Source organism: Cyberlindnera jadinii (assembly GCF_001661405.1).
Source record: "Cyberlindnera jadinii NRRL Y-1542 unplaced genomic scaffold CYBJAscaffold_25, whole genome shotgun sequence".
NCBI lineage: Eukaryota > Fungi > Ascomycota > Saccharomycetes > Phaffomycetales > Wickerhamomycetaceae > Williopsis > Williopsis jadinii.
In genome coordinates this window covers 43,578-70,908 of record NW_017963676.1, presented here as the reverse complement: position 1 = coordinate 70,908, position 27,331 = coordinate 43,578, and the positions used below count along the sequence as shown (strand labels likewise).

General features: G+C 43.6%; 19 protein-coding genes across 19 annotated transcripts; 11 read left to right on the top strand and 8 right to left on the bottom strand.

Annotated features, from left to right (window-relative positions):
* Positions 1-216: 216 nt before the first annotated feature.
* On the top strand, positions 217-1,035 carry CYBJADRAFT_164911 (carboxymethylenebutenolidase; the record flags this gene model as incomplete). Its single annotated transcript, XM_020213888.1, has 1 exon — positions 217-1,035. One exon carries the CDS (start codon positions 217-219, stop codon positions 1,033-1,035), a length of 819 nt encoding a protein of 272 aa, XP_020067887.1.
* On the bottom strand, positions 605-2,911 carry CYBJADRAFT_169906 (uncharacterized protein). Its single transcript, XM_020215980.1, has one exon. It carries the CDS (start codon positions 2,902-2,904, stop codon positions 1,105-1,107), a length of 1,800 nt encoding a protein of 599 aa, XP_020067886.1. The 5' UTR covers positions 2,905-2,911; the 3' UTR covers positions 605-1,104.
* Positions 2,912-3,828: 917 nt separating this feature from the next.
* On the top strand, positions 3,829-4,672 carry CYBJADRAFT_169905 (uncharacterized protein). Its single transcript, XM_020215979.1, has one exon. It carries the CDS (start codon positions 4,016-4,018, stop codon positions 4,664-4,666), a length of 651 nt encoding a protein of 216 aa, XP_020067885.1. The 5' UTR covers positions 3,829-4,015; the 3' UTR covers positions 4,667-4,672.
* Positions 4,673-4,835: 163 nt separating this feature from the next.
* On the top strand, positions 4,836-6,288 carry TIF34 (translation initiation factor eIF3 subunit i). The gene is made up of 2 exons (XM_020215978.1): positions 4,836-6,149; positions 6,229-6,288. The coding sequence occupies exon 1, from the start codon at positions 4,885-4,887 to the stop codon at positions 5,908-5,910; it is 1,026 nt and encodes a 341-aa protein (XP_020067884.1). The 5' UTR covers positions 4,836-4,884; the 3' UTR covers positions 5,911-6,149; positions 6,229-6,288.
* Positions 6,115-6,367, bottom strand: CYBJADRAFT_175697 (uncharacterized protein; the record flags this gene model as incomplete). Its single annotated transcript, XM_020216729.1, has 2 exons — positions 6,115-6,149; positions 6,229-6,367. 2 exons carry the CDS (start codon positions 6,365-6,367, stop codon positions 6,115-6,117), a joined length of 174 nt encoding a protein of 57 aa, XP_020067883.1.
* Positions 6,368-6,405: 38 nt separating this feature from the next.
* Positions 6,406-7,696, top strand: BUG1 (Bug1p). The gene is made up of 2 exons (XM_020217785.1): positions 6,406-6,829; positions 6,926-7,696. The coding sequence occupies exons 1-2, from the start codon at positions 6,518-6,520 to the stop codon at positions 7,643-7,645; spliced, it is 1,032 nt and encodes a 343-aa protein (XP_020067882.1). The 5' UTR covers positions 6,406-6,517; the 3' UTR covers positions 7,646-7,696.
* Positions 7,697-7,747: 51 nt separating this feature from the next.
* Positions 7,748-8,215, bottom strand: MRPS8 (mitochondrial 37S ribosomal protein uS8m MRPS8; the record flags this gene model as incomplete). Its single annotated transcript, XM_020213069.1, has 1 exon — positions 7,748-8,215. One exon carries the CDS (start codon positions 8,213-8,215, stop codon positions 7,748-7,750), a length of 468 nt encoding a protein of 155 aa, XP_020067881.1.
* Positions 8,216-8,457: 242 nt separating this feature from the next.
* Positions 8,458-9,277, top strand: AIM36 (Aim36p). Its single transcript, XM_020217249.1, has one exon. The coding sequence runs from the start codon at positions 8,501-8,503 to the stop codon at positions 9,203-9,205; it is 705 nt and encodes a 234-aa protein (XP_020067880.1). The 5' UTR covers positions 8,458-8,500; the 3' UTR covers positions 9,206-9,277.
* A 4-nt stretch (positions 9,278-9,281) lies between these two features.
* On the bottom strand, positions 9,282-9,827 carry SNU23 (U4/U6-U5 snRNP complex subunit SNU23; the record flags this gene model as incomplete). Its single annotated transcript, XM_020217445.1, has 1 exon — positions 9,282-9,827. The coding sequence occupies one exon, from the start codon at positions 9,825-9,827 to the stop codon at positions 9,282-9,284; it is 546 nt and encodes a 181-aa protein (XP_020067879.1).
* Positions 9,828-9,957: 130 nt separating this feature from the next.
* Positions 9,958-10,685, top strand: TPP1 (polynucleotide 3'-phosphatase). The gene has a single exon (XM_020215977.1). The coding sequence runs from the start codon at positions 9,977-9,979 to the stop codon at positions 10,676-10,678; it is 702 nt and encodes a 233-aa protein (XP_020067878.1). The 5' UTR covers positions 9,958-9,976; the 3' UTR covers positions 10,679-10,685.
* Positions 10,686-10,794: 109 nt separating this feature from the next.
* On the bottom strand, positions 10,795-11,370 carry CYBJADRAFT_144565 (60S ribosomal protein uL6; the record flags this gene model as incomplete). Its single annotated transcript, XM_020213216.2, has 1 exon — positions 10,795-11,370. The coding sequence occupies one exon, from the start codon at positions 11,368-11,370 to the stop codon at positions 10,795-10,797; it is 576 nt and encodes a 191-aa protein (XP_020067877.1).
* Positions 11,371-11,596: 226 nt separating this feature from the next.
* Positions 11,597-12,750, bottom strand: IWR1 (Iwr1p; the record flags this gene model as incomplete). The annotated part of the gene is made up of 5 exons (XM_020216728.1): positions 11,597-12,059; positions 12,121-12,377; positions 12,438-12,532; positions 12,584-12,628; positions 12,681-12,750. The coding sequence occupies 5 exons, from the start codon at positions 12,748-12,750 to the stop codon at positions 11,597-11,599; spliced, it is 930 nt and encodes a 309-aa protein (XP_020067876.1).
* Positions 12,751-13,124: 374 nt separating this feature from the next.
* CYBJADRAFT_132719 (SDR family oxidoreductase) lies at positions 13,125-14,044 on the top strand (the record flags this gene model as incomplete). Its single annotated transcript, XM_020213070.1, has 2 exons — positions 13,125-13,587; positions 13,665-14,044. The coding sequence occupies 2 exons, from the start codon at positions 13,125-13,127 to the stop codon at positions 14,042-14,044; spliced, it is 843 nt and encodes a 280-aa protein (XP_020067875.1).
* A 10-nt stretch (positions 14,045-14,054) lies between these two features.
* IMP1 (endopeptidase catalytic subunit IMP1) lies at positions 14,055-14,597 on the bottom strand (the record flags this gene model as incomplete). The annotated part of the gene is made up of 1 exon (XM_020213074.1): positions 14,055-14,597. The coding sequence occupies one exon, from the start codon at positions 14,595-14,597 to the stop codon at positions 14,055-14,057; it is 543 nt and encodes a 180-aa protein (XP_020067874.1).
* A 180-nt stretch (positions 14,598-14,777) lies between these two features.
* LUC7 (Luc7p) lies at positions 14,778-15,829 on the top strand. The gene has a single exon (XM_020215976.1). The coding sequence runs from the start codon at positions 14,788-14,790 to the stop codon at positions 15,496-15,498; it is 711 nt and encodes a 236-aa protein (XP_020067873.1). The 5' UTR covers positions 14,778-14,787; the 3' UTR covers positions 15,499-15,829.
* Positions 15,830-18,542: 2,713 nt separating this feature from the next.
* Positions 18,543-19,631, top strand: PSA1 (mannose-1-phosphate guanylyltransferase; the record flags this gene model as incomplete). The annotated part of the gene is made up of 1 exon (XM_020213887.1): positions 18,543-19,631. One exon carries the CDS (start codon positions 18,543-18,545, stop codon positions 19,629-19,631), a length of 1,089 nt encoding a protein of 362 aa, XP_020067872.1.
* A 1,092-nt stretch (positions 19,632-20,723) lies between these two features.
* CYBJADRAFT_175685 (uncharacterized protein) lies at positions 20,724-23,498 on the bottom strand (the record flags this gene model as incomplete). The annotated part of the gene is made up of 1 exon (XM_020216727.1): positions 20,724-23,498. The coding sequence occupies one exon, from the start codon at positions 23,496-23,498 to the stop codon at positions 20,724-20,726; it is 2,775 nt and encodes a 924-aa protein (XP_020067871.1).
* Positions 23,499-23,797: 299 nt separating this feature from the next.
* On the top strand, positions 23,798-26,323 carry MBP1 (transcription factor MBP1). Its single transcript, XM_020215975.1, has one exon. It carries the CDS (start codon positions 24,114-24,116, stop codon positions 26,265-26,267), a length of 2,154 nt encoding a protein of 717 aa, XP_020067870.1. The 5' UTR covers positions 23,798-24,113; the 3' UTR covers positions 26,268-26,323.
* Positions 26,324-26,482: 159 nt separating this feature from the next.
* UPS1 (Ups1p) lies at positions 26,483-27,306 on the top strand (the record flags this gene model as incomplete). Its single annotated transcript, XM_020213215.1, has 1 exon — positions 26,483-27,306. A coding segment is annotated over exon 1 (516 nt), but the record flags the coding sequence as incomplete, so codon positions are not given.
* Between the last annotated feature and the right edge of the window lie 25 nt (positions 27,307-27,331).

Genomic DNA, 27,331 nt, shown 5'->3' with positions numbered 1-27,331 from the left:
TGAATAAATCACATATCTCCCCTTTATATATAGAATTGGCTATTTTACAACGATTTTGTAGTTGGTGTATGTGTATGTTTTCCAGCTCCACTGTCATCCGAAGTGCCACCTTTATCCATTAATTCTCCCCCCTCGAAATATTTCGAACCATCACCTCATCTCATACAACCACATCTTCAGACTCAGTCCCACACACACGGTTTGAATAGCAAGACAATGCTGATCACTGAGGGATACCATGACGTTCAAACGTCCTACAACACTACTCTTCGTCTGTACACTTTCCATCCAAAGATTCCTGGTTATCCAAACGCCAAATTCCCAGGTGTGGTTGTCTATTCAGAGATTTATCAGGTTACAGGCCCGGTGGCCCGTTTTGCTAAACGAATTGCAAGCGAAGGCTACATCGTCGTTGCACCAAGTATCTACCATAACTTTGAAGGACCTGAGCCTTTGAACTATGATGTTGAAGGTACTGATAAGGGTAACAAGTACAAGATTGAAAAACCGTTGGAGAGTTATGATGAGGACAACAAATTGGCAATTGACTACCTCTTCACATTGAACACTTTCAGTGGTAAGGTTGGTGCTACAGGTATGTGCTTGGGTGGTCATTTGGCCTTTAGAGCTGTGTATGACTCGAGAGTCTCAAGTGCTGTTTGCTTCTTCCCAACTGATATCCACAACCACAGGCTGGGCAAAGGCGAGAATGACGATTCTCTTGCAAACTCCATTAAACTAGCAAGAAAGGATGCCGAGTTCGTCTTGATTTTTGGTACATTGGATAACCACGTTCCACCAGAAGGCAGAGACCTCATCAGAAAGACATTGAGAGACAACAACGTGAACTTCACATTCATGGAGTTGAACGACGCTCAACATGCTTTTGTCAGGGACGAGTCGAGTAAGGGAAGATATGACAGTGCCATCACATCTGCCTGTTTCGGGTTCCTCTTTGAGCTTTTCAACAGAAGATTGAGAACTGACTTAGGTGAAAATGACGGCAAGGATATTGTTGTTGAAAACGTCTGTTGAAGAATACATCTACACGAGTATCCGTCTAAATCCTGTAGTAATAAACCAATAGAAAAGGATGATTCCAATCTATCCCCACACCAATTTCTTAAACTTGTGCTCCATCATTGCAATAACATCTGTCGATGCATCCTTTGTCGTGATTATATCTTTATTCTCCAAAGTAGATGAATGACAAGTCTTGGAGATAAGATTGATGATGTGCTTCACCTTACCGTAATCCATATTCTGAGGGAACTTTATTGTTACGAACTTCTCCTTGGTTGCATTGTCAGTGGTGTCTAAGGAAGGCATTGTATGAACAGACACTATGAATTTCAACCCAATGTTTCTTCTAGGGTTTGTAGAAATTGAATTGTGCCTTGAAAGGATATAAGTTCCATATTCCAACCCTTTCACGTCCTCCACTGGGATCATTACAGATCTGATGATCTTACTTGCAGTGCTGTCAAACTGTACCAGATATATGATTCTGTTCGTCAAGAACACCGAAGTCTCTCTGAGATCATTCCTTAACTTTAACGTATCGTATTCCAAGGGACTTTGGAATCCTGACCAAGATCCAAGAATAATTACATCGTCTGGTATTTCTAGCTGCTCCATAGCCTTGTTTAACTGATCACTCTTTTTGTTAAGGTCGTCGACAACTTCGTTTGGATCCAACACGTTTAGCGTTGATTCGAATTCTTCGAAGATTGACTCGTTCGCATGTCCGAGGAGGAAATCGATGAAGCATTGTTTAGAATAATCGCTGATGTACCCGTTGTAGTATCTGGACATTGTCAAAAAGGCGTCGTTCAACAACCCCTTATAGTTTCTCTTGGACGTTCTGGTAAAGTCACCTTTCAAGGCACCTGTGGATGCATATTGCCTCGATATGAAGTCACCATTATCTGCCCACAAATTATTAAAGAGATTTTGAAACTGGTGATCTGTTGACAGTCCATACTTTTCAAAAATGTAATCCTTTAAAACATGTTCAGCAAGAAACTTCTGGACCAAGTTCGTTCTATCAAGACAATCAACGCAGTTGATTCTAAAGATTCCGGTTTGGCTTGTTTCAGCTATTGAATCAAACAGGCCGTATTCGTGGAGCTTTCCCTCAACAGTTGAACCATCATCGTTTTGTAAAGCCTCATCTAAGAGCTTCACAACGTTTTCAAACTTCATCTTTTTACAAACTTCGTGGAAGTCGAACCAGCTAAGTTCCACGCCATACTTTTCACAGAGTCGTTCATAACAGTCTCCAATCAGGACCTCCTTCTTTGATCTTTCAACTAAAGAAACACAAGTAATCTTGTGGTAACTTGTATTCAAATTGTTGAAATGCTTTTGGAATGGCTCCTCACATCTATCCAGTGGTCTTGTTAAAAACGGAATAGGTTTCAAATTTGCAGGGTTTTGCTGGAAAAATATCGGTATGGAGCCTCTGATGATGTCAAATTTGGCAAACAATGGTGTCTTGTCATCGAGGAGCTCTTCCACGATCAAGATTTGAGACGTTGATACAAAATTAGCAACGTTACCATTGTCGTCGATACCACGTCTCAAATATCTTGAGCCGGCACGATGAGTAGATCTCTTAGACAAGAGTAAGAGCTGACCAGTCTTCGATTCTGTCCCAACCTGTGGGAATATAAGATCAATTGAGCCGACAAACCCTTGAATCAATGGAGCAACTAGCTCTCTTGGGAATCTGTATGAGATATGGCTGTTGAAACAAAACGAGTTGTTTGGTTCGTTACAGTTCTTCACTTGAATCTGACCATCTTTGTAGATGATATCCTTCGTAATGTTCAATTCGTTGGAGTAGAAGAAATCACCTGTACTAAAGAACGATGCCAGTTGCTTCTCAATCTTTCTCAACATACTAGTGGAGATGTGGGAATGGTTATTGGCCTCGTAGTAATCCTTAGACTTGTCAAAGATCTTTGAAAACGGATCATCCTTCTGCTGTGGTGGTAATCCCCTTATAGTGATCGATCTGCTCAGTTTAAACGACTTTATATCAGATTCTTTGAGCTCAGAGTTTGACGAGCTTGCTGATTGATTATCAAACAATCCATCGTTCTTGTTGCTCACTTCCTCCGTTGAAAATGATAGCGACGGGTTGGAACGAAGATCATTGACATAGACACCCAGCTTACTGAAGAACATCTCCTTCCCCCTATTGAGCTGATCTGTGATCTTCTCACCAATATTATCATTTGATTGTGCAGTTGTGTTGCTTGTACCATCACTGTTCTTCACGCTGGACACATCACTGTCACCCTCACTCTTGTCACTCTCCTCCAGTTTGAAGTACACTCTTGCCAGCTCGTACTTGAGAGGAATAACCAACGCCTTCGTAACGTTCCATATAGTGACCTCCTCCCTTTCAAAAACGGGCTTCTGGGTGTGGATGACAACTAGGAACCCAGGACCGATATCCAGTGCACCAATCACACCAAGCGCCCTTATGGTCGCCAACCGCTGTGTGCCAACACATCCATCGACAACTTTGATCCCGTCAAAAGTGAGGAAGCACGCCTCAGTGCCCTCACGCTCCAACGATAACCCATCCTTGTACAATCCAACGGTTATGTAATCAGCGTAGTGCTGTGAGTCTGCAGATGTTCTCGAGCTTTCCACCATTGGCTTGGGAGTTGATGCTATAGAGTGCGGAGCAAGTGTGTGTGGTGAAGCTGTTCGAATCGTACTTTAGCGATAATCCGTAAATCTGGGTGATATAAATTTTGGAGATGAGCACTTAAACGATAAACGAAAGTTATGTAAACAGTGCGTAGCGGGAACGTTTTATATAACCGTACGCCATCGGGGCTGAGAAAGAAAGGGCTTAAACGCATAGATCTTCTTCCAGCCTGGTCGATAGCAACGAGAGAGAGGAAATATCGATTGTTCTGGGCCATTGTCGTTGATCTTTGTTAGAAGTTGATGTTTTGTGCGGTGTGTGGTTCTGCGATCACTGTTTACGGGAGATATGAACCAATGTGCTGGGATCACCAAACAGGGCCGTAGGTGTCGAATCAGAGGTACAGGAAGATACTGCCGATACCATGATCCAAATGTGAGAGTGAACGAGGTAGCTAAGCAGAGTCGATTACCCGATAAGGGGTTTATCTACGTGTATACATTGGAACACTTGCTTGAGAAATCGCCAAAGAGACAGGAATGGCTACAGATCCAGCCTCTGAATTCGAAGGAGTTTCAACCGTTCAATCCAAAGAAACATATACTGATCAAGGTTGGAATGACACGAGGTTCAGTGGAGAAGCGTGTGAGGCAATGGCAAGTACAATGTAACCATAAGATTGTTATTGTTGACCCGTACGAACACATAGGCTCTCAATCGTTGGTGACAATGTTCAAGTGCCTCAGTGTGGAGGAAGACTACAACCACTATAACACCATCGACAAAGGCTTCAAATGCTCTCAGAACTTGTTCAAAGTGGAACAGCTCATCCACAACAAACTGAGGGACCAATACGGTAGAGGCGATGTCCATTGTAAGAGTTGTGAAGACCAAGGACGGTCGGGCCTTCACGTCGAATGGTTCAAGATACCTAAAAAGTCATTGAAGAAGGTTTATACACTGATAGATACAACCATAGATCAATTTACAGCAGATTAGGGTCCATTAAGTGGGTAGATGATAACCATACTAAGTTGAACCAGTTCCGGATTGGCACGTGATATGACACGTGCCTTTTATCCTCGAAATTTCATGAAATTATTTTTTTTCCTTCACTGCGAACACAGTGAAAAAAAATCTGAGAAGAATCGAAGAGACTATGAAGAAGCATCCTTTTACCGTTCATTTATTGATCAACACTAATCCCATTGCCAAAGATGAGACCTATTATGCTTAAGGGACATGAGCGTTCCCTGACTCAAGTGAAATATAACAAGGAGGGAGACTTGATCTTCACGGTGGCCAAGGATAAAATTGCAAGTGTGTGGTACTCTTATAACGGTGAAAGAGTTGGAACCTATAACGGACACCAAGGTACAATTTGGTCTATCGATGTTGATTCCAAGTCTGAATTCTGCTTAACCGGGTCTGCTGATTTCAGTATGAAACTTTGGGAGGTTTCCACTGGTAGATGTCTCTTTACATTTGACCAAGATACCTCTGTGAGAAGAGTTGAGTTCGATCCATACGACAACAGAATCCTTGCTGTTACTGATAAAGTTATGGGTTTCCCTGGTTCTATTATCACATACAAGATCAACCGTGACTCCCCAACTCAACAAGATACGACTCCTCTCTTAAAGATTGACACGAAAGAAGGATTTGAAAAAGTTTCCGTTGCTGGGTTCAGTTACTTGGGCAAGTACATCGTTGCAGGTCATCAAGACGGTACGATTTCTAAATATGATGCAACTACTGGTGCGCTCATCGGCTCTGTAAAGGCACACGAAGGCTTGATCACGGATATCCAATTCTCTGAGGACAAGACCTATTTCATCATCTCTTCAAAGGACAAGAGTGCATCCATTTATGACGTTGATAACTTGAAGCAGTTGAAGAGATTCGAAGCCGATGCTCCAATGAACTCTGCTGCCATCACTCCAGTTAAGGAGTTTGTCGTTCTTGGTGGTGGTCAGGAAGCTAGAGACGTTACCACCACTGCAGCCAACCAAGGTAAGTTCGAGGCCAGATTTTACCACAAGATCTTTGAAGATGAGATTGGTAGAGTGAAGGGCCACTTCGGTCCTCTCAACTACATCGCAGTGCACCCTAGTGGCTCAAGTTATGCCAGTGGAGGAGAAGATGGTTATGTTCGTGTACACACTTTTGAAAAATCATACTACGATTTCAAATATGACGTTGAAGTGACTGCTGAGGCCAAGGCACATGCTGGAGAGCAGTGAGCAGCCGGTATACGTTACATAGTTTGACATAGTACTGGCATAGTCAACTGTTGTATAGAAATTTTGTTTTTAAAAGACGTCTACGATGGAATCATTGCCTACATAGAGAAAGCACCCCATTTATAAACGATCCTACGAGGAATAACTAGCAAAGGACAGCCTCTGTCACAACAACGACGGCAACAAGGCAACAAAGCCACCATCTCAAGCTTTACCGGCAGCAGCCTTCTTAGCATCAGCTATATAGAAATCATGGTTAGTAAACAAAGAAAACGTAAATCACGCACATGTAAACTTGTACAGAGGGGGACAACGCACCTTCAGCCTGTTTCTTTCTCATAATCTCAGCCTGGGCCTCAAGTCTCTTTCTTGGATCACCTTCCTGCTTGTTCTTCTGAGCTTGAAGCTTCTTCTGGTTCTTTTCTCTAGCCTTTTCTCTTTGGTTACCTCTTGACATAGTTGCTTAAGTACCGGTTTCCTCCAACTTCAAAAGCGATGTGGAAAGAGGCATCGGTAACAGTGCTAAAATTTCACCCTCCAACATTGATGCAAAACATCCAGACATCTACCAATTTGCTGGTGAGCCGGTGCCCGGGGCAGAAAGTTCATGCCCATCAGCTGTTTGGACACGGGTACGAATGGTGGGATCAGGCGATTCCCCTACGATATGAGTGAACCAACAGAGGAGGAATTGAAACAACAGAAGCTTGAAGCTGGGCTCAAGAAGTATCAGGAGCTGAAGAAGAAGAAGAATAAGAAGAAAAACAAGAAGAAGAGCGAGGATGTTGATGAGGAGGAGTCTGACTTGGTTGAGAAGGTTGACGCGTTGAACGTTCATGAGAGTCAGGAATCTTCTGTTGAGCCAAATACCGCTGGGATTGATGACGAATGTGCTGAGGTAGAGGTTGTAGATGATAAGGCTACTGATGCTGTTGAGGACAAGCCTACTGACGCTGGCGATGATAAGGCTACTGACGCTGTTGAGGACAAGCCTACTGACGCTGTTGAGGACAAGCCTACTGATGCTGTTGAGGATGAAGCTGCCAATGGTGAGGCCCCAGAGAAAGTAGAAGAGGTCAAGGAAGACCTCCCAGAAACAGAGCATGTCAAAGAAGATGCAGAAGAAGATACAGAAGAAGCTAAAGATGTGTCCAAGGATGAACTTAAAGAAGTATCTAAGGATGAACCTAACCCTGCTGACGAACCCTCTCAAGAATCTAATGATCCTGTCTCATCACTTTTCGGTGATTCTGGTCCTGGTTTCATGGAAACCATTCAACAGGCCAAAATTGACGATGAAATTGCTCAATTGAAGAAGCAGAACGAGGAGCTGAAGAAGACTAATGCCGAACTCAGCGAGGCCAACGCACAGTTAAAACTAGACAACAAATCTCTCAAGCTACTCAAGATTGACCACCTCGATGAGATTGAAACATTACAAGCACAGGTTCAGGATCTCACTCTCAAACTGTCGAGAGCGAAAGCTGATGCAAGCACTACCGCTCCGTCTCATTCCGGATACGATTACCAAGATGACAACTTCACCTTGTCGCCATCGCCTACGTACCAGCAACCTCCAATCACGTCCACAACATTTAGCCAATTCAACCTCGATAAGAACGAAAGCACGCTAAGCTTAACAGAGTTAAAGGCAAGGCTAAACAAATGGAAAGGTTGGAACGTTGATATGACCTCCTGGAGATCTGTCGGCAGCGGCCCAATCGTCACGCTTTGAGGTCAGTTGCACTACACCGGATCAATGCTAACAACAAGATGCCTTGTCTATATATATACAAGTGAATAAATTCCGCTATAAACTGTAGCTGGCTTCTCTCCCTTAAATGATACGGCATAAAACCTCACCGCCCTTGTGCTGAGCAGCAGCTTCACCAAGCTCGAGGATCTCGTTGCCCGTCTTCACCAGCACAAGCTCAGAAGGCTGGATAGGTCTAATCTGTCTAACAGACTTACCATTGGCCAGCTCCTTCATCTGCTCCGGAGACACCTTGATTCTACAACTTGGCTTCGACACTAGCTGGAACTTGGAAATCACAGACTTGGAGTCCCTGTACTTCAGCCCAAGCCACAGTCTTCTGGTCGAGATGTTGTCAGGTGTCACCTCCACTGGCGTAGCGTCTGGCCCCGTGAGCGACCCTCTCTGTATGGAAGTGATGAATCCTTGCTTGTACAGATGTGAGGCAACTTGGAGATGTAGCCTTGTGTATGGGATCGAGGTTCTACTCAGATGGACCCTCGTGACGTTTTGCAAGTGAGCAGCAACGTTGGCAAGCTTAACAAGTGACATCTTCCCGCTGTGCTGTTTGTTCTGTTGGAATCCCTGAGTAGCGAGCGATTTGGCCTCGAAGCTGCTTTGCTGGTGCTGTTGAACGTTTTGTGATTTTTTCTCTCTGGCGGTTATGTTTTTTTTTTTTCTCCCTCTCTTCTGGCTTTGTGGCCCACGAAGCTCTGCGCGGGCTTTCGGTTTTTGTAGGCTGGTGCAACTTTTCCCTAGCGGGAAAATTTCATCAGCTGTGATGGGATGACTTACTCCCTGTTCACAATTGGACGAAACAGCGCCTATTTTGTAGCAATGTTTGGTGTGAAAAGGCTTAGTGCTCGAGTGCTTGCGCTGAGAAGTGGGATCAAACCACATTTTACGAGTTTCCCTCGAGTTCCAGCGAGATGCTACGCGTCAAAGTCCAGCAGTGACAACAAGATCAACCTGAAGGGATTCATTACCGTGGGCATCTTTGCATCGATCATCCTCACACAGGTTGTGGATGCGGTGTTGAAGGAGAAGCCAAGACCACGCTCGATGTCGGAGGCTGAGTACTACAGACAGCAGCAGAGACTGAAGCGTAAAGTTGCCCGTTTCACGGATGCGCATAAACAAGTGTATCTGTTGAAGAGCGATAAGCCATTGAGCGCTGACGACGTGAAACTGGACAACGTGACTGTGATAGACCCAAAGGAGCTGGTACAGGCCGAGAAGGACGATGAGTCGTCCAAATTCTATGCGCTGTTGAACGACCCTGAGCTCAGGGACATACCAAGAGGTGTTGTGATCGATCTCATCCTGAAGTACTTGGAGAGCCATCCCGATGGTAAGTACCTGGTGCTGAACTTCCCAACTGACATCAAGGAATCCACACAGTTTGAAGATAAAGTGGTTACTGTGAAGAAGCTCATATCTTTAAATGCGCAGGGAATTGACGATTTGGTCAAGTATTACAAGACGGTTGATAAAGTTAAAGATATCTCTTCGATCTCTGAATTAAAGACTGTGTTTGAATGAGCATGTTGGCTCCTGTTATATATAGCGCATCTTCTTTTATATACATAAACCTTGTAAATAATACATCCTGTTTGATTCACCTTTTCGTACTTCCAAATGTATTGAAACCCAAGGCCTTGGACATGTCATCGTCCTTTGCAATTGGGTGATTCTGCGCTCTCTTTGTCCTAAGGGCATCTTCATCGTGGGAGTCATTTGTGTCAGTGACGCCTGGTTTATCCTGAGTGTCGTCATTGGAAGTCTTCCTCCTTACAAGCTCTTCATAGACAGCCTTAACTTGTTCCAGCGTTGCAGGCTCAACCATCTTCTCACCACTGTTCATCATATGTTGAGGACTGTTCAAATGATCGGCGAACTTCAGGTTGTCCTTGAACCTTAGATCGCATAGTTCACATCTGAAACCAACACCTTCACCTCTCATACCACCAACCTGGCCCGTGATGACTTGTCTCTTGTTTAGATTAGATTCAAAGTTCAACTTGGCTCTATCAATGATCTTAGCCCTGGACTTTCCAGTTTGCCGTTGATGGCTTTGATGTTCCTGTTTGTGCCTTTCATGAGCCATACGCTCATACTCATTTCTGTCCCATGTTCTTCTGCCAAAGGATCCCTGCTGTGACATCTCGTTGTTGGTAATTTGCTATTAGTCTGTGTCTCTTTCGGAGATGATGTAAACATCAAGCAATTTTTAGTGGATGAGATTTTTTGCTTACCTCGAAGCCTTTCTCATCATCATCAACAACAACAATTATAATACAGTGACTCAGAGCTATGAAACAGGATGTACTCTCTATGATTACGAAGTCAAAGTCTGTGGCTCCCTTGAAGGTTAATAGTAAAGTTGTGCCTCAATTGAGCAAGGATCTAACAACTTCACTATCACAGACCCATAGAATAACATTGGTGGATGAATACCTCATAAAAATACATCCTTCAAAGAAACCGGCTGTGGATAAAGCAGCTCAAATCACTGCATTTGACTTGGATGGAACCCTTATAGATACCAAATCTGGCTCAAAGTTCTCGAGAGGTCCAACGGATTGGAAATGGTTTAACGATAAAGTCGTACCAAAGTTGTTGGAGTTGCAAACACCAATTGTGATATTCACCAATCAAGGAGCAGTTGTTGGGCAGAAAACAGCAAAGTCTTATGTCAATTTCACTTCGAAGATCAAGCTGATATTACAAGAACTGGAGAAGAAAGGTTTGGATATGGGTAACTTGTGGATATTTGCAAGCCCAAAGAAGAGTGCCAAATATCAAGGTCCAAATGCACACATGTTTGAAGAGATGAGGAAACCACGCACAGGAATGTTCAATCAACTCTTAAAAGAGCTGGATTCGGTCGATAGAAGTGTTAGTGTCTTTGTAGGTGATGCTGCAGGGAGAAAAGGGGACTTTAGCGATAGTGATAAGCAATTTGCTGAAAACTGTGGTTTACAATTCCAAACTCCAGAGGAGTTCTTTACATAATAGCTAGATTTAATGGATCGCAATTAATCCATGAACTACGGGTGCCGTTTTTCAGGTTCCTGTATCATTATACATTATTTTGTTTTTAAAGTGATCATGCTTCAAGAAAACAACGTTTAGTCATCTTCAACAATGGTACCCTTCTCAGAAACGTAGATACCATCCAAGAACTTTCTGATATCTTTGTTTCTAACACGACAGATTTGTTGAACATCAGCACAGGTTTGGGAAACATCCTCGACAGAGTTACCGGAAAGAACAATCTCATCCTTTTGGTTGGTGGAGAACTCAACATCGACACCTTCTCTGACCTTGACCAATCTAACTTGCTTGTCACCCAAGAAGTTTCTGATCTCAATGTACTTGTCACCATCCTTCTCAATAGTGTTGACGTTGATTGGGAAATGCGCATAGACGTATCTCATCTTGTACTTGTAACCCTTGGTAACACCGGTGATCAAGTTGGCGATCAAAGACTTGACGGTTCTCAAGGCAGCAACGTGCTTTCTGTCACCGTTGTGGACAGTGATCTTGATCTCCTTGTTAGAGACCTTGGTGAAAGTAACATCAATGTGTCTCAAGTTCTTAGAGAGGGTACCTCTTGGACCAGTAACGGTGACGAGTCTGGACTTGATTTGGACTTTAACACCCTCTGGGATAGCCAAAGATTGGTCGGTTCTGATGTACTTCATTGTGTGTCTGGAGTTCCTCTTCTATTAGCACTTCAAAGAAAAATGGGCTCCCGTTGGTGATGCTTGGTTGAATTTTTCACCTCCCACACCGAGCAGAGGAGATGGTGATAATTTTCATACATCCGAACATCAACTAAAAAAAAACTCCGGGCGCCGGAGCCCTATTCTACAATCACGTGATATATATGTGTGTAGCCCTGAGACAAATGTAAGATCGATCAAGATCTTAGTTGTGTTCATTAATCATTTTTTGCAGTTTACCAAAGATCTTATCTCTGTGCTTTGCCAACTCATCATCCTCTTCGTCTGGGAAGAAGTTTTGACGTTTATATTGTTCACTTTCGTCCGATTCGTAGTCCATGGCATCATCTTCTTCTCCTTCATCATCCTGGTTCAAAGATGCGAGGAAGTCAGCGTTGGAGTCTCCGTTGATATCGTCATAAAATTCATCGTAGAGTTCATCAAACCCCTCTTGTAACTTTGGCGATTTTACAGAGGCCTCTTTATGTAAAGACTCTGTCAATTGTTCAAGTTCAGCATCGGAACTATCGATATCAGTGGTATGGTCGTCTTCATCCTCTGGATAGTCATTTTTGTAAAAGTCTTCGGCATTTGAATCTTCGTCATCAGATACATGCTTCTCGGAATCGTCATCGTTGATGATATCTTCATAATCTTCTTCAAATTTGCTATCAAAAGTAATAACCGTTAGTGATGATGTCCCAGATTTGCTTTACAAGAAAAACTTACATATATCCCACTTTATCCGTTTCCCAAGACTCTGCAACGGCCTTATCCCTGTAATAAACATCATAGACGTACTCCAAATCAACGGTCTCTTTAGATAAGAAGGACCCCGCTGTATTTCTCTGTTTTCTCTTCTTCAATGGTTTCGTTTCCGCCTCTGCTGGGTCTGATACCAAGATTGAACTGAGCATTTCATTCAACTCCTCGGGAAGCTCCTCAGTATGCTGTTCTTTGGGAATCACGTAAGTATTATTCTTATCCTGTATCAATTGAGAGTTAGTATTAGCTCTTCCAAGACATAAAGCGTGAAAGAAACATACATCCTTGTGACTTGACTGTTGAAGTAGGGGCAATGCCTCCGTACCATCTGTTGAAAGTGATCCTATCTCTTTTTCTGTTCTTTGCAGTTTGAAGACTTTCCAACGTTAGCATCTTGAGATCAAATATCAAACAACGATCTGCTTACCATATGCCTCATCTTTGATCCTCTTGTTCCTCGGAGCTTCCAAAACTATTGATGGTTGTTAGTTAAGAGACATGAGAACAGTTAGCGGCCCACTTACTCAGTGCTTGGAGAGAATCCTGATGTCTTTTTCTCTTTATCCTCACAATATCTGGTAAATCTCTAGTCATCTTTCCGTTGTTGTACTCTCCCTCCGCTGCCTATACCGTTGTCATTCAGTAGGAAACCCCCCTCATCGTAGAAGGACCCCCTCTCAATTGCAGTTTTGTTTTGTTTTTCTTTGCTTAGTTTTGATTTTGGTGATGCAGATCGGTAACCACAGGAACAGAGTTGAAAACAACAACACAAACGTACGCATCAACCTTAATCAACAAACGCTACAAGCTGATAGATCTTGCAAATCCAAAAACAATTGCTACACAAAGTGGAAGACACCAACTCCTCCCACAGTTCATTCACGCCGTCAGCCATCATGTACTTCAAGAGATATCTACAAATCCAAATCAGAAACGCCATCGTCAGGACAAACTGGGCTATAAACTTTATGGCTGATTCGGTCATCGGCACCGTCTTGGAAAGGCACAGTGATGTTGTACTAGTCACTGGCGGCTGTTCTGGACTTGGACGTGAGATCGTGAGAGACCTCAAGAGGTGTAAGCACCCAAAAGTTGTCGTATTTGACCTTCACATACCGCCAGATGAGGAGAGGTTTCCAGAGGTCCACTATTACTCGTGCGACGTTAGCGATGTCAACAGCATCCAAGCGTTGGCCGCCATTGTTAAGAGAGAAGTTGGCATTGTAACGGTTGTGATAAACAATGCTGGCATTACATCTGGTAAGACGCTCTTGGAGTTATCCTTTGGAGAAATTGAAAAGATCATTGCCGTCAATTTGACATCCAACTTCTATATCAACAAAACATTCCTCCCTGATATGGTGCTGTTGCAAAGAGGGTACATCGTTACCGTGTCTTCGGTATTGGGGTACATGACACCAGCAAGGCTCAGTGAGTAAACCACCTTTTTCTTTGTCTCTTCGTTCCCGAGAGCGCTCCTGAGTTACTAATAAATACTCGTCATTCAGGTGCATATGGAGCAGCCAAATCAGGAGTAATTGCGCTCCACGAGTCCTTGACATATGAGCTATCCCGGACTATGGGTTCCTCTACTGGGATAAAGACGTTGCTAGTCGCCCCAGGTCAGATGAGAACTACTTTGTTCAACGGTGTAAATACACCATCATCGATCTTTGCGCCAGAGCTTGAGCCTTCATACGTGGCACAAAAGATTGTGAGAGCTTTGAAATGTGGTCGACGTGGTGAGCTTCAGCTTCCCTTATACGGGCACTTTCTCCCGTTGTTCAGAGCTACTCCTTGGCCAATTACGCTGTTCGTCAGACGCATGAGTGGTATGGACGAAGCAATGGACTCGCACAGCACTGTGGGTCCATCTTCAAGGGCTTGATGTTTGATATTCAATCCTCATCCACATAGTTGTTTTCGATGAATCTGAACCCCCAAAAGTTACCCTTGGAACCGCCCCAAAATGGTTCATTGAAGTCATTAGCTGCAACAATTTTACCCTTTATCAATGCCAATGGTAAGGAGTTGTATGTTCTAGAGTCTAGTGAATGTGCTAAGTTATCACCGGTAACCCATACGTGTCCCTTAGGTACCTTGATGTACTTGTTGAAGCTTGCAGAAGGATCATGTTTATCATCCATGCTTGGATCAATAAGAATTACATCGCCTGGCATCCCAGTTATTCTCTTACAAACCCTTTGGTCAGGATCTGTAGGTTTCAACGCAACAATACAGTCACCATTCTGGATGCCTCTTCCCAATCTGTACTTCTTTAAAGAGTGAACAAAGTCACCGTTTGCAGCGAGCGTGGGGAGCATTGACTCACCTCTGGTCTCTGTGAATTCGTAGAAGTGTGACTGAACAACATGGAGAGCACAACCTCCACGTAAGGCATAGCTGAATACTTTCCAGACAAACTTCAGGTTCTCACTCATGGTTCCTAATTCCTCAATTGAGTATCTATTCCTGTTTCCTGTTCCTCTTTTCTGTTCTTGAAGGTGTGGAAAATGGGCGAAATTGTCCATCGCAGAGAAAATTCATAGAAATCGGAATTTTTGGAATTTTTCGATCGGAATTTTTTTACTTCATTCTATACTCCTGTTTAGATAAGTTAAAGAATAACCAATGGCCAGATACGAACAGAGACAACTATTGGAACAGCTTATTGGACGTGATGCTCTCATTCGTCCATCTCGTCAACAGCGTGACTATGGTATCCATGATCCTAAGGTGTGCAAACTGTTCCTGATGAATGTATGTCCATACGACCTTTTCAATGGAACCAAACAAGAAATGGGGCGTTGTAATAAGATACATCTGGAAAAACATAAGATCGAGTATAAGAAACAACTTGCTGAGGGCAAGGAATTCCCTGAGTTCCAATCGGAAGCAATTGGTGTTCTTAATAGGTTCATTGTTGATTGCAATCGGAAAATTGACATTGCGCTTAAAAGATTGGAACCAGCACCTGAAGAGCGGGCAAAAATAAGTGAAGCTGCTAGAGAATTGGAAGAGATTGATTCAAGAATAAACATCATGGAACGTGAGTTCAGTAAACTTGTTGACCTTGGTGAGGTCACGAAATCTATAGAACAAGGTATCAAACTACAAGAAATGAATGTCAAGAGAGAATTTTATATAAGAAGGCTGAGAGATGTTACTGAGAACGCTGGACAAAGTCAACAACAGAAACTACAGGTTTGTGAGGTATGTGGTGCTTATCTGTCCAGATTGGATAGTGATAAACGATTAAGTGACCATTATTTGGGAAAGCTTCATCTCGCATATGTGACTATGAGAACTGTTCTATCCAACCTTAAGAGAAATCAAAGGTGATTGGTCAGTTTGGTATTGTTTGGTGATTAATGAAGTCTTAATATGAACCTGAAAGTTGACGTACTACGGTACGTATCTGATGATATTGATTTTGACGGATGTCAATCTCTGTTCACATGTCCAAAAGGTACAAGATAAAGCAGTGTACGAGCTGCTTGATCTCAGAGAGTCAGTACTGGCAAAGTGGTCCTATAACTCTCTCTATCAAGCTATCAAATGCATGTATGAAACCTCCTGTGTGCAGTGCAAATGCTCAAGCTTTGATTTATTCCCCGATGTTGGACTAAACCTCATGATTGATGTTGACGTTAATAAATGCCAGCTATTCGAATTCCAGTTTTACACCATTAAGGTCACTTGTAGTTACAATTTGTGCATTATTGCTACTATGTGAGATAAACATGTGTAGTGTTAGAATCTGTTCATACTTTATAAGAATTTGAATGGGTAAGCGTTGACGCATATTGAACTGTTTGCAATGTTGGAAAGGGGATGCTTAACTCTAATACCAACCCTCGTCATTAGAATTGATTTTTCAGAAATACTGAAAACATCACAGCTGTACAATTGAACAATATTTATGAATTGAATATTATAGTAATAAATGGTTAGAATGATTACGTCTTATTTACATTTCAAAAATATTAAGCATCAAAATATTCCTAAAGTGATTTTTCTTAAGTAAGATCTCAAGGTAATATTATCCAAAAATTTTGCAAGTACATTTCTTAAGATGAGAATAATGGCGTTAAGAGATATGATCTTTGGTGCAAAATTCACATTGAATTGATTGTAAGTGGTTCATTTCTCTCTCTTTAACAGAGATCACTTCAATATACAATCATACAACATAATCAATTGAAGCTACACGCTACACAGGTACATTAATAGTATCACACTTATAATTTTCGATTCGCGGCAGCAGCGTAAATGCATGTGGTTGACAGGGCGACGCGATGTTAATGTTCATGTTGATGACGCGTATAACGTACTGTAAACAGATTGCTTGGGCATCAGGCTATTGTGATTCCCAAATAGTAAAGCGTATCGATACTATGAATTGAAATGCTACAGTGATACGCTGTTTTAGGTGATCACTATTCAAATAAACGGTTGTATACTCTATGGCTCTTGTAAAAATACAGATGGATCTTGTATACCACGGATTGTATAATTCTAACTACCTTCCATGGTTCATTGGGGCTTAGAACCACAGGAAGACGTTGTCACGGAGGTGCAAATCACCTAGCTTACTACTTCAACTATGACACAATGGCTATAGGGCAAGTACACTTTTGAAATGTCCATGATACCGATAGAGCGAACCAGGACACTGGGATAGTTCCCGGCTAACAAACGGGCGTTCCCTCTCTGATAGTCCCACCACAATAAAACCCATATCACAAGAATTGAAGAGTTTTAACACAGATACATTGAATTGTGTCATTATCGCAGTTTGGTTACGCTCTACAGCAGGCCACGATGCGAGAGAGTCGAGACAAGAGCCCAACTCGCGGTGTACTTAAAGCTTTATCCAAACAGAATAGGCTGATTTCATGCGAAACAAGTGAGATAGAAACCCAATTACACGTTCACGCTCCATATCCATTTCCAGCAACTAGGACACGTTCATCTCTGCATATTTGTTCATCTTGGACCTTAATTCAAATCTATGTTAATAACATGTAAGCAGGCTAAACAACGATGGTACCTTGATTTGGGTTTTAGCGCGCGCCTACCAACTTCGCCAACGCAGAACAGCTCCGGACACAACATCTTGGGGCTGGCATCATCATCGCCTCATGGGCCTGGATCGGGATTTGGCTCCCATAACACAGCACACGCGAAGTGAACGTCTTGGCCTGTTATCAACGTTATGTGAACGTCTTAGCCTGCTATCAACGCTACGTGGATAGTGAACATTCGCACCAGGTGTACACTACGTTGGTATGTATTGTTGAACTTTAGGCTGCCAGCCTCACGCGGTCTCTCGACATATGACGCACTGCGCAACGAAGTTTCACCAACGTCTCAAAATGGACAAGAGCGGCTATCAGTCTAGCAAAAACAGAGAGAATCTAGACAAATTGGACACAACACCACTCGAACGCCAAACAGTGTTCCCGGTGGACTTCATTGGTGAGTCGATCTGCAGTGTTGTCTGTTATCTTTGGCTATGGTTGACTGATGACCAATTGGATTATAGTACCACTCTCTCTACGCACCTCAACAGGCCCATAGATCGAGCTGTAAATTGCCAGATCAAATGCGAACGGTCCATGGAGTTCTCACCGCCCGAAGCTTCGACGGCTTACCAAAGCGTATGCCCAGACATAGTGTAGCAGCACCCACCAACTGCCACAAATGTACGTGGCTACCATTTACGACACACCACACGTAGTTGTAGAATTGGCCATCGCAAGCCATCCCAGTGCAAGCCATGCCAGCGCGATCCAAACGCTTGAGATGAAAAAGGCCACCGTGGTTGTTCATGTGGGAGGAAGCGCTGCAGGTCGTGGGTTGAACAGTTACAGACAAGACATTTACACGATACTCAATAATTTATCAGACCTTCGTGAACATCACTACAGAGACCGCCTCAGTGCTGGATAATAACGGGGTCACTTTATACAGCATTTGGGCCACAGGGTGGACCGTGTATTCCCACACCTCCAGGGCCCAGAACGCCAAAAGAGTGGAAGCAAGAGAGGGTGGGAGGATGTGAGAATTTCACCGGTGAAGCTACGACTCTCCAAGCCCAACTGCCTTGTCTCGGACAAAAAAAGAAAGGACAACCAAAACACACGGACATTTCCCTCTGGGACATTTTCGATGTGATGCGTCGCGACGAAAAATTGTGCGAAAGCAGGACGAACAAAAAAAAAACACGTCGAACGTGGATGCTCGAGAGTATAAAAATCATAACAAATCCTCGATTTTTGCTCCTTAATTTGAGAGTTCTTGACACGTTCTTTGAGGTTGAAGCCATTTAATTGCATTTAGGTATCACACCTTAGCACAGCACACATTCACATACATACATAATGAAAGGTTTGATTCTTGTCGGTGGTTACGGTACTCGTTTGAGACCATTGACCCTCACTGTTCCAAAGCCATTGGTTGAGTTTGCCAACAAGCCAATGATCCTCCATCAAATTGAGGCTCTTGCTAAGGCTGGTGTTACCGACATCGTCCTTGCCGTCAACTACAGACCAGAGGTTATGGTCAACACCTTGAAGAAGTACGAAAAGGAGTACGGTGTGAACATCACGTTCTCTGTCGAGACCGAGCCATTGGGTACTGCTGGTCCATTGAAATTGGCTGAAGAAGTTTTGAAGAAGGACGACTCGCCATTCTTCGTTTTGAACTCTGATGTCATCTGCGAATACCCATTCGAGGAGCTCGTTAAGTTCCACAAGGCTCACGGTGGTAAGGGTACCATTGTCGCCACAAAGGTTGATGAGCCATCCAAGTACGGTGTCATCGTCCACGACATTGCCACCCCAAACTTGATTGACAGATTCGTCGAGAAGCCAGTCGAGTTTGTTGGTAACAGAATTAACGCTGGTTTGTACATCTTGAACCCAGAGGTTATTGACTTGATTGAGATGAAGCCAACTTCCATTGAGAAGGAAACCTTCCCAATCCTCGTTGAGCAGAGATCCCTTTATTCCTTTGATTTGGAAGGATTCTGGATGGATGTTGGTCAGCCAAAGGACTTCCTCGCTGGTACTGCCTTGTACTTGAACTCCTTGAAGAAGAAGGGCGACAAGTCTCTTGCCGAGGAGGGCGAACAAATCAAGGGCAACGTTCTCATCGACCCAACTGCCAAGATTGGTGAAGGTGCTCTTGTTGGTCCAAACGTCACCCTTGGTCCAAACGTTGTCATTGGTAACGGTGTCAGAATCCAAGACTCTGTTGTCCTCGCCAACTCCACAATCAAGGACCACGCTTGGGTTAAGAAGACAATTGTTGGCTGGAACTCTACAGTTGGTAAGTGGGCTAGATTGGAAGGTGTCACCGTCTTGGGTGATGACGTTGAGATCAAGGATGAGATTTACGTGAATGGTGCCAAGGTCTTGCCTCACAAGAGCGTCTCCAGCAATGTCGAGAAGGAGTCCATTATCATGTAAAGTGGACCAGTTTTACAAAATATACCTACACTTGGGAGTGTTTCTCTCAAGTCTAATATGACGTACACGACCTTTTCCAAATTCATTTCGCCAACCACTTTTTCTTTCTCAACACTATCATAAGAAGAATAGACAGTAATCCTTATGGACGCAACGTACTCCTCCGTTTAGTGCTCGAAGTTCTCTTAACTTGTATTTCGTATCAGTCGCTAATCTCTGCAGCATTGCCTAAGCTCTGTCGCGTTGCTTCGGCGACACGCCCATTCTCCGTTGCTGCAGTGACGACGACTCGGTGTTCATATCTCCGCCAATGTGTGGCCAGCTGATCAGACCGGCATTTGGGAGATGGAGCTCAACAAATCTGTGCTGACATTAGAGACGTCTTCCGTTATTGGCGAGGACTCTCGTAGATTCTGTTACAGCACTTTGGCTGCAACGTTCTTATCAAGAAAGGTATTGAGTCACCATTGGCACGAATGACCATCCGTCAAGCTGTTGTAGAGTGCCTTTGGCCAGTACTGAAGCCGATGGTGATCGATTCAGCTTGTTCGTGCATTGTGGTAGATGGTGTTTATGGTACTCCTTGTTTCGACCTTGATGATACTTCAGTTCGATTGATCTTCGCCAAATGGCATGTACAATAGTGTTGTTATGAGACCTTCAAAACCGAGTTTAGTCTCTGCTGCCATGGTGTGCACCACCAGGTTTTTGCTATGATGTTCAGACCAAAGCTGGAGAAGAGGAGGTCATCTTTACATCTGGTATTGAACATAGTGCTGTGAACCCATCACGATTCTCTGATATTCGAAGACCAATCCCACTGGATTGGCACTTCTTGTAAGAATGATTCTGGTATTCCTTGGATACCGTTACAATTTCGTTCAATGAAGTCGTTCATGACCCATATAACTGAGTGATGATACTTATGTGTCGTTTCATCTATATATGTTTGAATGTCCTTCATTCCTCTTTAAAACCACCATCGTAGCAGGCGTATCAGTGTTATGAAGAGAGTACACCCTTTAATATAACAATCACAAACGGTGGAATTGACCAGCCCTTAGCGTGGTTCTTGACCACAGCAATAGTTCCTTAACTTGAGGACTGTGACATTTTACTGTTAAGGCTTTGATATTGCACCGCACCAGATTTCGAGGACTTGATCATCCTTGGCTTTGGACTGCTATCACAGTCAATAGCACCTTTATGCAATCCATTATTCACGAATGGAGGCTTCTCGAATCTCGTATACTCTGACGGTATACGATCTTTCATAGCCTCAACGCCAGAGCTGCCCCAGCTTTGGGTTGAAGATGGCTCTGTTGTTTTGCGATATAAAGGGAGCAGTCTGTGTGTAGTATTTAGAGTACCAGTGCTCTTCTGTGATGTCGGTTGTTCAGGATCACGTACATTAGAGAGAACAAGGCTCATGTTGGCATCATGTATGTGAGTACGAATCGACAGTGGGTTGATGACAGCACGAGTACTTTTATGGGGTGTTTCATACACCGGAGATGAAGAATTGGTTCCAGGGTATTCTGACTCACGATGTTGCCATGAATGATTGTACGTATTATATGTTTGACCAGGTCTTGGTTGGTTTCCTTGTGATATCATTCTTTGTTGGATATGATGGTGACGTTCTGGTGCTTTTGTTGCATTAGATCCACATGATTCGGATCTATTCGTCGATGGATTTGTTCCAAGTGACAGAGGTGCGACCTTATATTGATCAAGAGGTAGCAGTGTTCTTGGCTCCTTATCTGACCGTGTAATCGAAGCAGGCGACTGAGCAGATTCATAGCGCCAACGTGTTTCAAGATCTTGGAGTTCCTTCAAGCTCACACTAAGAGCACGAAGATTATGAAATGTGTTGTTCAGCTTCGATTTGATCTTCATTTGTTCATTTACCGCATTGAAGTACCTCAGCTTCTTCAAATTGTTGTTGATTACAACCTGAACTTTCTTGGAGTAGACTTCATGCGGTTTACTGATCGCTTGGTCAATGTCAATGCATATGAATTTCAAACGAGCAATGATCTCTTCACTGTGAAGCTGTAAAACATCATTAATAGGGGTTCCACTAGCAGCTGTGATTTTATTATGACCATCAGCGTCAAGGTCAATGAGTACTGGATTTTGTTGACCAGATAGTTTGTTGTACTCCGGGTTCTTACCATCATCATGATCGGAGTGCTCGTCTTCATCAAGCACTATGACCTCGTACTTTCTTTTTTTGGAAGGTAAGACTCCAGAAGTATTAGTTAGAGGTAAAACATTAAGGGCATCATCATCTTGGTGAGAGCCAGACGCAGCATGCACTCGACAGTCAGGGAGACCAAGGTTTACATTTGACAGTGTATTTCCAAAAACGATATCATCCTCTTCAGAGGATTCTTCACCCGAGATACCATGGATCTCAACGTCCTCTTCAGAAGAGGACTCACCCTCATTATCAAAAAATTTAGGATCACGGTAAACATCCTTCGTCTTGATGACGCTTGTCATTTCGAGGAAGTCGTCTTCGTCAAGAACTTCCAAGGAGTCGTTGTCATCATCACCATCACCCTGCTCCACATCGTCTTGAGCGTTGTTCATGGGCTGTTTAAATCGAGTTGAACGTAAAAGGTCCAAAATGCTCTTTCCTTGTGAAGTCTGAGAGATATGAAACATGTTAAAAATGTGCAAAGAATCTTCACATGAGCACCATTTACCATTCAACGTAGGTGCTTTCTGACACTGAACCATTTGATAGTGATATTTCTCCAGAACATCTCGGATGTGTAATTCATTCTCAACTTTCATATCAGGATCGTCTTCCCCCAAATCCAACTGCAAAAGGCGAATGAGAACACAAGCATGAATGAGTCTAGTACAGTTGACCCATCCATCGGATAACCTTCTGAGGACTGTGACACGGTTTATTTCACCTCGACCTTTCTTGGTTAGTTGAATGGTGATCGGTGTTTTTATTGTGAAATCATCATAGGATAAGCGATTGTTAGGTTTACCGTAGATACGGGGAGCCGGTCCTCTAGGTATCGAACCTTCTCTAAATGATGAGGGAAAACCAAAGAAGCTGCGATCATCTTTCGTTGCTCTCCAGTGTAAGCGTAAAGTTCTTTCATAGAGATCCATGGGGATAGCCTTCAACTGATCTGGCGAGGAGTCGAATTCGAGAATGGGACAGATATGTTTAAAGAGACCGTGCTTCCTTGAGAATCTGATTACACATGCAACTTCCATCCAGTGCCCTCCACATATAGTTGAGTCTCCCTTTATCCTCATAGTTTTATGATAGAAGTACAGTGATCTTCGAAGAGCCGTTACCGCCTTGTTACCTTTGAGTCTGTAATACACAGAGAACACCTGATCCATATTGACTCTATTTGTTGATACTTCTCGTAGAATTCTTATACTCACATCCACGCTCATGTGCACAAAGTATTCGTAGTAGTGCATGCCTGAATATGACACTATAGCCACCCTTTCGAAGGCCAGGAGAGGCCCCACTTTCGACCATAACCCATGTGTAATTGCAAACCGTCTCGCAATGTTTAACGGAACCCATAGGCCGTTGAAACGTTTCCCTTGTGTTGAATTTGAGTAGAGAAATCGAGAGTGCTTGAAGCGTCGAAGTTCAGCGTTCAAGGCTGGGGAATCGTCTATGAGTGGCAAGAACTTGGTGATATTGACCCATGAACCAAGTTTCCTTCTCATGAATTCTAACCGGCCATGGCGATAGATATAATACTCATCATCATCCAGTATTGCTGTCGATAGAGGACAGCACTGCTCCTTAGGTGGCTCCTTCGTGGCCTTTATAGCCCTGGAGCTTCCCTGCTCTTGAGTCCTGAGGACAACCATACCACCGAGCCCTTTCTCCCTCGCAAGAAGGTCAAAGTGTCACCTCTCATGTGTTTACCAGCTTGTAATGTAAGCGTTGTGTCTGGCTTTGGCTGTTCGGTATGGTGAGTGTTGCACCAACAGATTTTTGGCCATCACCGTGGAAACAACCGTTCAAAAATTTCTTAGCGGCAAAATCATACAACAACAACAACAACAACAACAACAGCGCTGGCATCGAAGGGACAGTGAAACAGGTCGGTGTGCACGATCTATCAGGCGGAGTAAGCGAACAATCCACACAACCAAAGCTGATCTAAGGCGGTAGTATCCAGAGGAGGGTTTAATTGCTGAGAGTCTCAACCAAGAGGAAGCCATACAGTGTGTCTATCAGGGCAATATTTGCTTGAGATTTCACACAATCTTGCATAGACGAGAGAATCAACACAGAATATTGGGTGTGTGGCACTGAGGGTTGTGTATACTTGATTAGAGAGTCTTTCGAGTCTACTGGTGTCTGACTGAAACACTGTGCGGTCCCATTTCAGCTTATTCAGACTGAGGCCTTTTTCTTCTTGAGGTTACTGGTGTTGTTTATCCCTTACAAGTGTGCTCATCGAGTGTCTGAAGTCAACAATGGATAAGATATTCTCAGCCACCTATTCAGGTGTGCCCGTTTATGAGTATTTGATACCCACAGGGTCAGTCATGAGACGGAAATCTGACAGCTGGGTGAATGCTACACACATTTTGAAAACTGCAAACTTCCCCAAGGCCAAGCGTACGAGGATACTGGAAAGGGATGTCCAAGTAGGCGAGCATGAGAAAGTACAAGGTGGATATGGTAAATACCAAGGTACGTGGGTCCCATTGCAGAGAGCCAAGGAAATCGCCAAACAGTTTGAAGTGTATGAAATACTAGAGCCATTATTTGAGGTTACAACGTTATTTCCTGGAATGTCTCCACCGCCTGCTCCAAAGCATCGTCATGAGAAGAGCGCATCAGTCATCGAGAAGGCCCCTCCGCCAAAGAGAAAAGCCGTACTTGCTAGAAAGACTGCAAGTACTCCGGTAATGAAAACATCTAATAAGATTACAACAACGTCAAGGACATCGAAAGCCAAAGAGAGAGCGAAGAAAGCGGTGGCTCCAGTTTCAAATCCGAACGAGGGGGTGTTTGTTGGTAAACGGCATGTCCAGAGTGCTTCAAATCTTGCTACAAATGATCTGCAACCGGCCGACAGAGAGGGTTCACCAGAGATGGACATTAATGATGGTATTGACAGTGATATCGAAGATCCCTCCAGTTTAAGCATTGTTTCCCCTTCATCCCCAAGTGAGTTCATGTCAGAGGTAGACTTAGCAAACGCATTAAAGTCTCCAAACGAAGCTTTGAACCAAACGGCAAGGGAAAGTTTGGAACGTGTTATGAACCATGGTGATGAACACCGTGATACCAAATGGATAGACTCAAATTCGGACTTTACATCTCGACTTTTGGAGTATTTTCTACAACCAGATGAGATGGTTGATGATTCTATACTGCCGGACTTCTTAGCTCACCCTCCAAATGGCTTGAAAGTTGATGAGGTGATTGATGACGATGGGAACACCATGTTCCACTGGGCATGTGCCATGGGAAGTCCCCAGGTTGCAGAGGTGTTAATCACGCTCGGAGCAAACTACAGAGCTGTTAACAATGCTGGGGAGACCCCACTAATGAAAGCAGTGCAGTTCACGAACTCATATGTTAAAAAGACATTTCCAAGGATAGTTGCACTTGTGAGCGAAACTTGTTTTGAGTTTGACGCTAATCACAGAACTGTCCTTCATCACATTGCAGCAGCAGCTACATCGAAGAGTCGAGTACCCTCTGCATTATATTACATGGATATCGTTATTGCAAAAGTATCTGAAGGGCAGTCATCAGAAAGGGTAGAGTCGTTTCTCAATTGCCAGGACAATACAGGTGATACCGTCTTACACATATGTGCAAAGAATGCGAATAGGAAGTGCATCAAATTGCTACTAAATTTCAAGGCAAAGACGAATATTCGCAATAACAGTGGTCAAATTGCATCTGACATCCTTTTGGAGAATGAGAACTTGAACCCGAAAGTCCAGGAGAGATACGAAATGCACATGATGAGAGGACGCAAACGGAGCAGGTCAGTTGAATCTGTCGCGGAGCCTCACGTTTCAGAAGCTGCTATTGAGGCCACCCACAAGGTATCGCAATTCATCGTGGACTCACTCAACGAACTATCAAACATATATGATGATGAATTGGGAAGGAAAGAATCTGATGTTCAAGAGGTTAAACAGCTGTTGACGAATATGCACGACGAGACGGTGATGATTGAGGACAAGACCAAGGAGTTCCTCGGTGAGGCACTCAACAACGAAAAGCTCACGAAGCACATCTCCTTTGTCCAGGATCAAGTGAAGCGTCATGAACTTCTTGTCAAGAGCAAAGAGGTCAAACTACGCAGAATGCTAGAGAGATCGCAGAAACGCTTCTTGGAAAATGCCATGAAGGACGAAACCAAGCGGGACTACCCTGTGGGATCTGAAGATTCACTAAGCGTCTCCATTGAGTTGACAAGGCTGCAGATATCGAGAGGACATCTATTGGATGAGATCTTACGACTGTACAGTGGGGTCCATGCTCAGGATGATAAAATGAACAAATACAAACGGCTAATTAGCGAATCAGCCGACATACCTCTGGATGAGGTGTCGAGTAAACTGGAGGATCTATTGGAGGAGATTGAGAGCGCCTCGAACTAGCTTCACTTCCATATTTAAAAGCAATTAGCTCATGAGTGACGACAACCAACTTCCGATTACTTCGTGTAAAAGCGCTTTAATTCCGTAGATTCAAAAGCCGGCCGAGGATGAGAGCCTACACGGACCCCCGGCGGAAGCAGGGCGGGCGGACTACAAACGAAAAACTCGGGAATTGTCAGCTTTTCGGACCAGGCGAGCAAGAAAGTAGCGAGATTTCTGTTAATTGCAAGTCCAATTTGGTTTAAAAGGGTCTCCTGAGGTTGTCTTTTGCTCTTATTTTCATTTGCCTGTTCCTCTTTCTCACGTGAACAGACGCTGTGCTCATAGATCAAGTGTGAATTAGCGTGGTTTTCATTGTTGAGAGGTAGATTTGACTCCTTTTGTTACTCACTCTACCCTGATTAATACAGTTGTGTGACGCTAAATTTTTTCACCATCTTCTCGCCATCCCCGGTTTAAATAGTCGTGGTCATCATCATCAATAGACGGATTAGAGAGTAATCCACAGAAGCAGTTCTCAATCATGGTTCTCTGGTTCAAGACAGTACACGATTACGACTTCAACTTTGAAACAGCAACGCTTGCGTTCTTCAACAAGTATCCGAATCCATATGCCTCGCATGTTGAGTCAGTAGACACAGTGGACCGTCAGGTCATCGATGGGAAGCTTCATACCACGAGACTTATCCGCAAGAGAGGGAAACTACCAAGATGGGTGAAACCGTTCCTGGGCAAGATATCCCACTCCTGGATTGTCGAGAAGACTGTGCTGGATCCACAGACCAAAGAGATGACGGCATATCAGAGAAACCTTGACCACACCAGAATCATTCGTGTGGAGGAATACACCACTTTCCGTTACGAGGAGCCTGAGAACATGACAAGGGTATCTTACAGGGTGAAGTTCAGCTCTGGATTCAAGGGGTTTGGAGTGAAGAACAGAATAGAGGCATGGTCACACAGTAGATTCCAGGAGAATATCAAGAACACAAGATTAGGAATGGCCTATGTCATGCAACAGTGCAAAGAGGGACAACGGAAGAAGGCTGAACAAATAACAGGTC

Coding starts and splice junctions, on each gene's coding strand:
- CYBJADRAFT_169905 (XM_020215979.1), top strand. CDS start 4,016: ATGAACCAATGTGCTGGGATCACCAAACAGGGCCGTAGGTGTCGAATC.
- LUC7 (XM_020215976.1), top strand. CDS start 14,788: ATGGCCAGATACGAACAGAGACAACTATTGGAACAGCTTATTGGACGT.
- MBP1 (XM_020215975.1), top strand. CDS start 24,114: ATGGATAAGATATTCTCAGCCACCTATTCAGGTGTGCCCGTTTATGAG.
- AIM36 (XM_020217249.1), top strand. CDS start 8,501: ATGTTTGGTGTGAAAAGGCTTAGTGCTCGAGTGCTTGCGCTGAGAAGT.
- BUG1 (XM_020217785.1), top strand. CDS start 6,518: ATGCCCATCAGCTGTTTGGACACGGGTACGAATGGTGGGATCAGGCGA. Junction 6,830..6,925: donor TAGAGGTTGTAGATGATAAG/GCTACTGATGCT, acceptor GTTGAGGACAAG/CCTACTGATGCTGTTGAGGA.
- CYBJADRAFT_169906 (XM_020215980.1), bottom strand. CDS start 2,904: ATGTTGAGAAAGATTGAGAAGCAACTGGCATCGTTCTTTAGTACAGGT.
- TPP1 (XM_020215977.1), top strand. CDS start 9,977: ATGAAACAGGATGTACTCTCTATGATTACGAAGTCAAAGTCTGTGGCT.
- TIF34 (XM_020215978.1), top strand. CDS start 4,885: ATGAGACCTATTATGCTTAAGGGACATGAGCGTTCCCTGACTCAAGTG.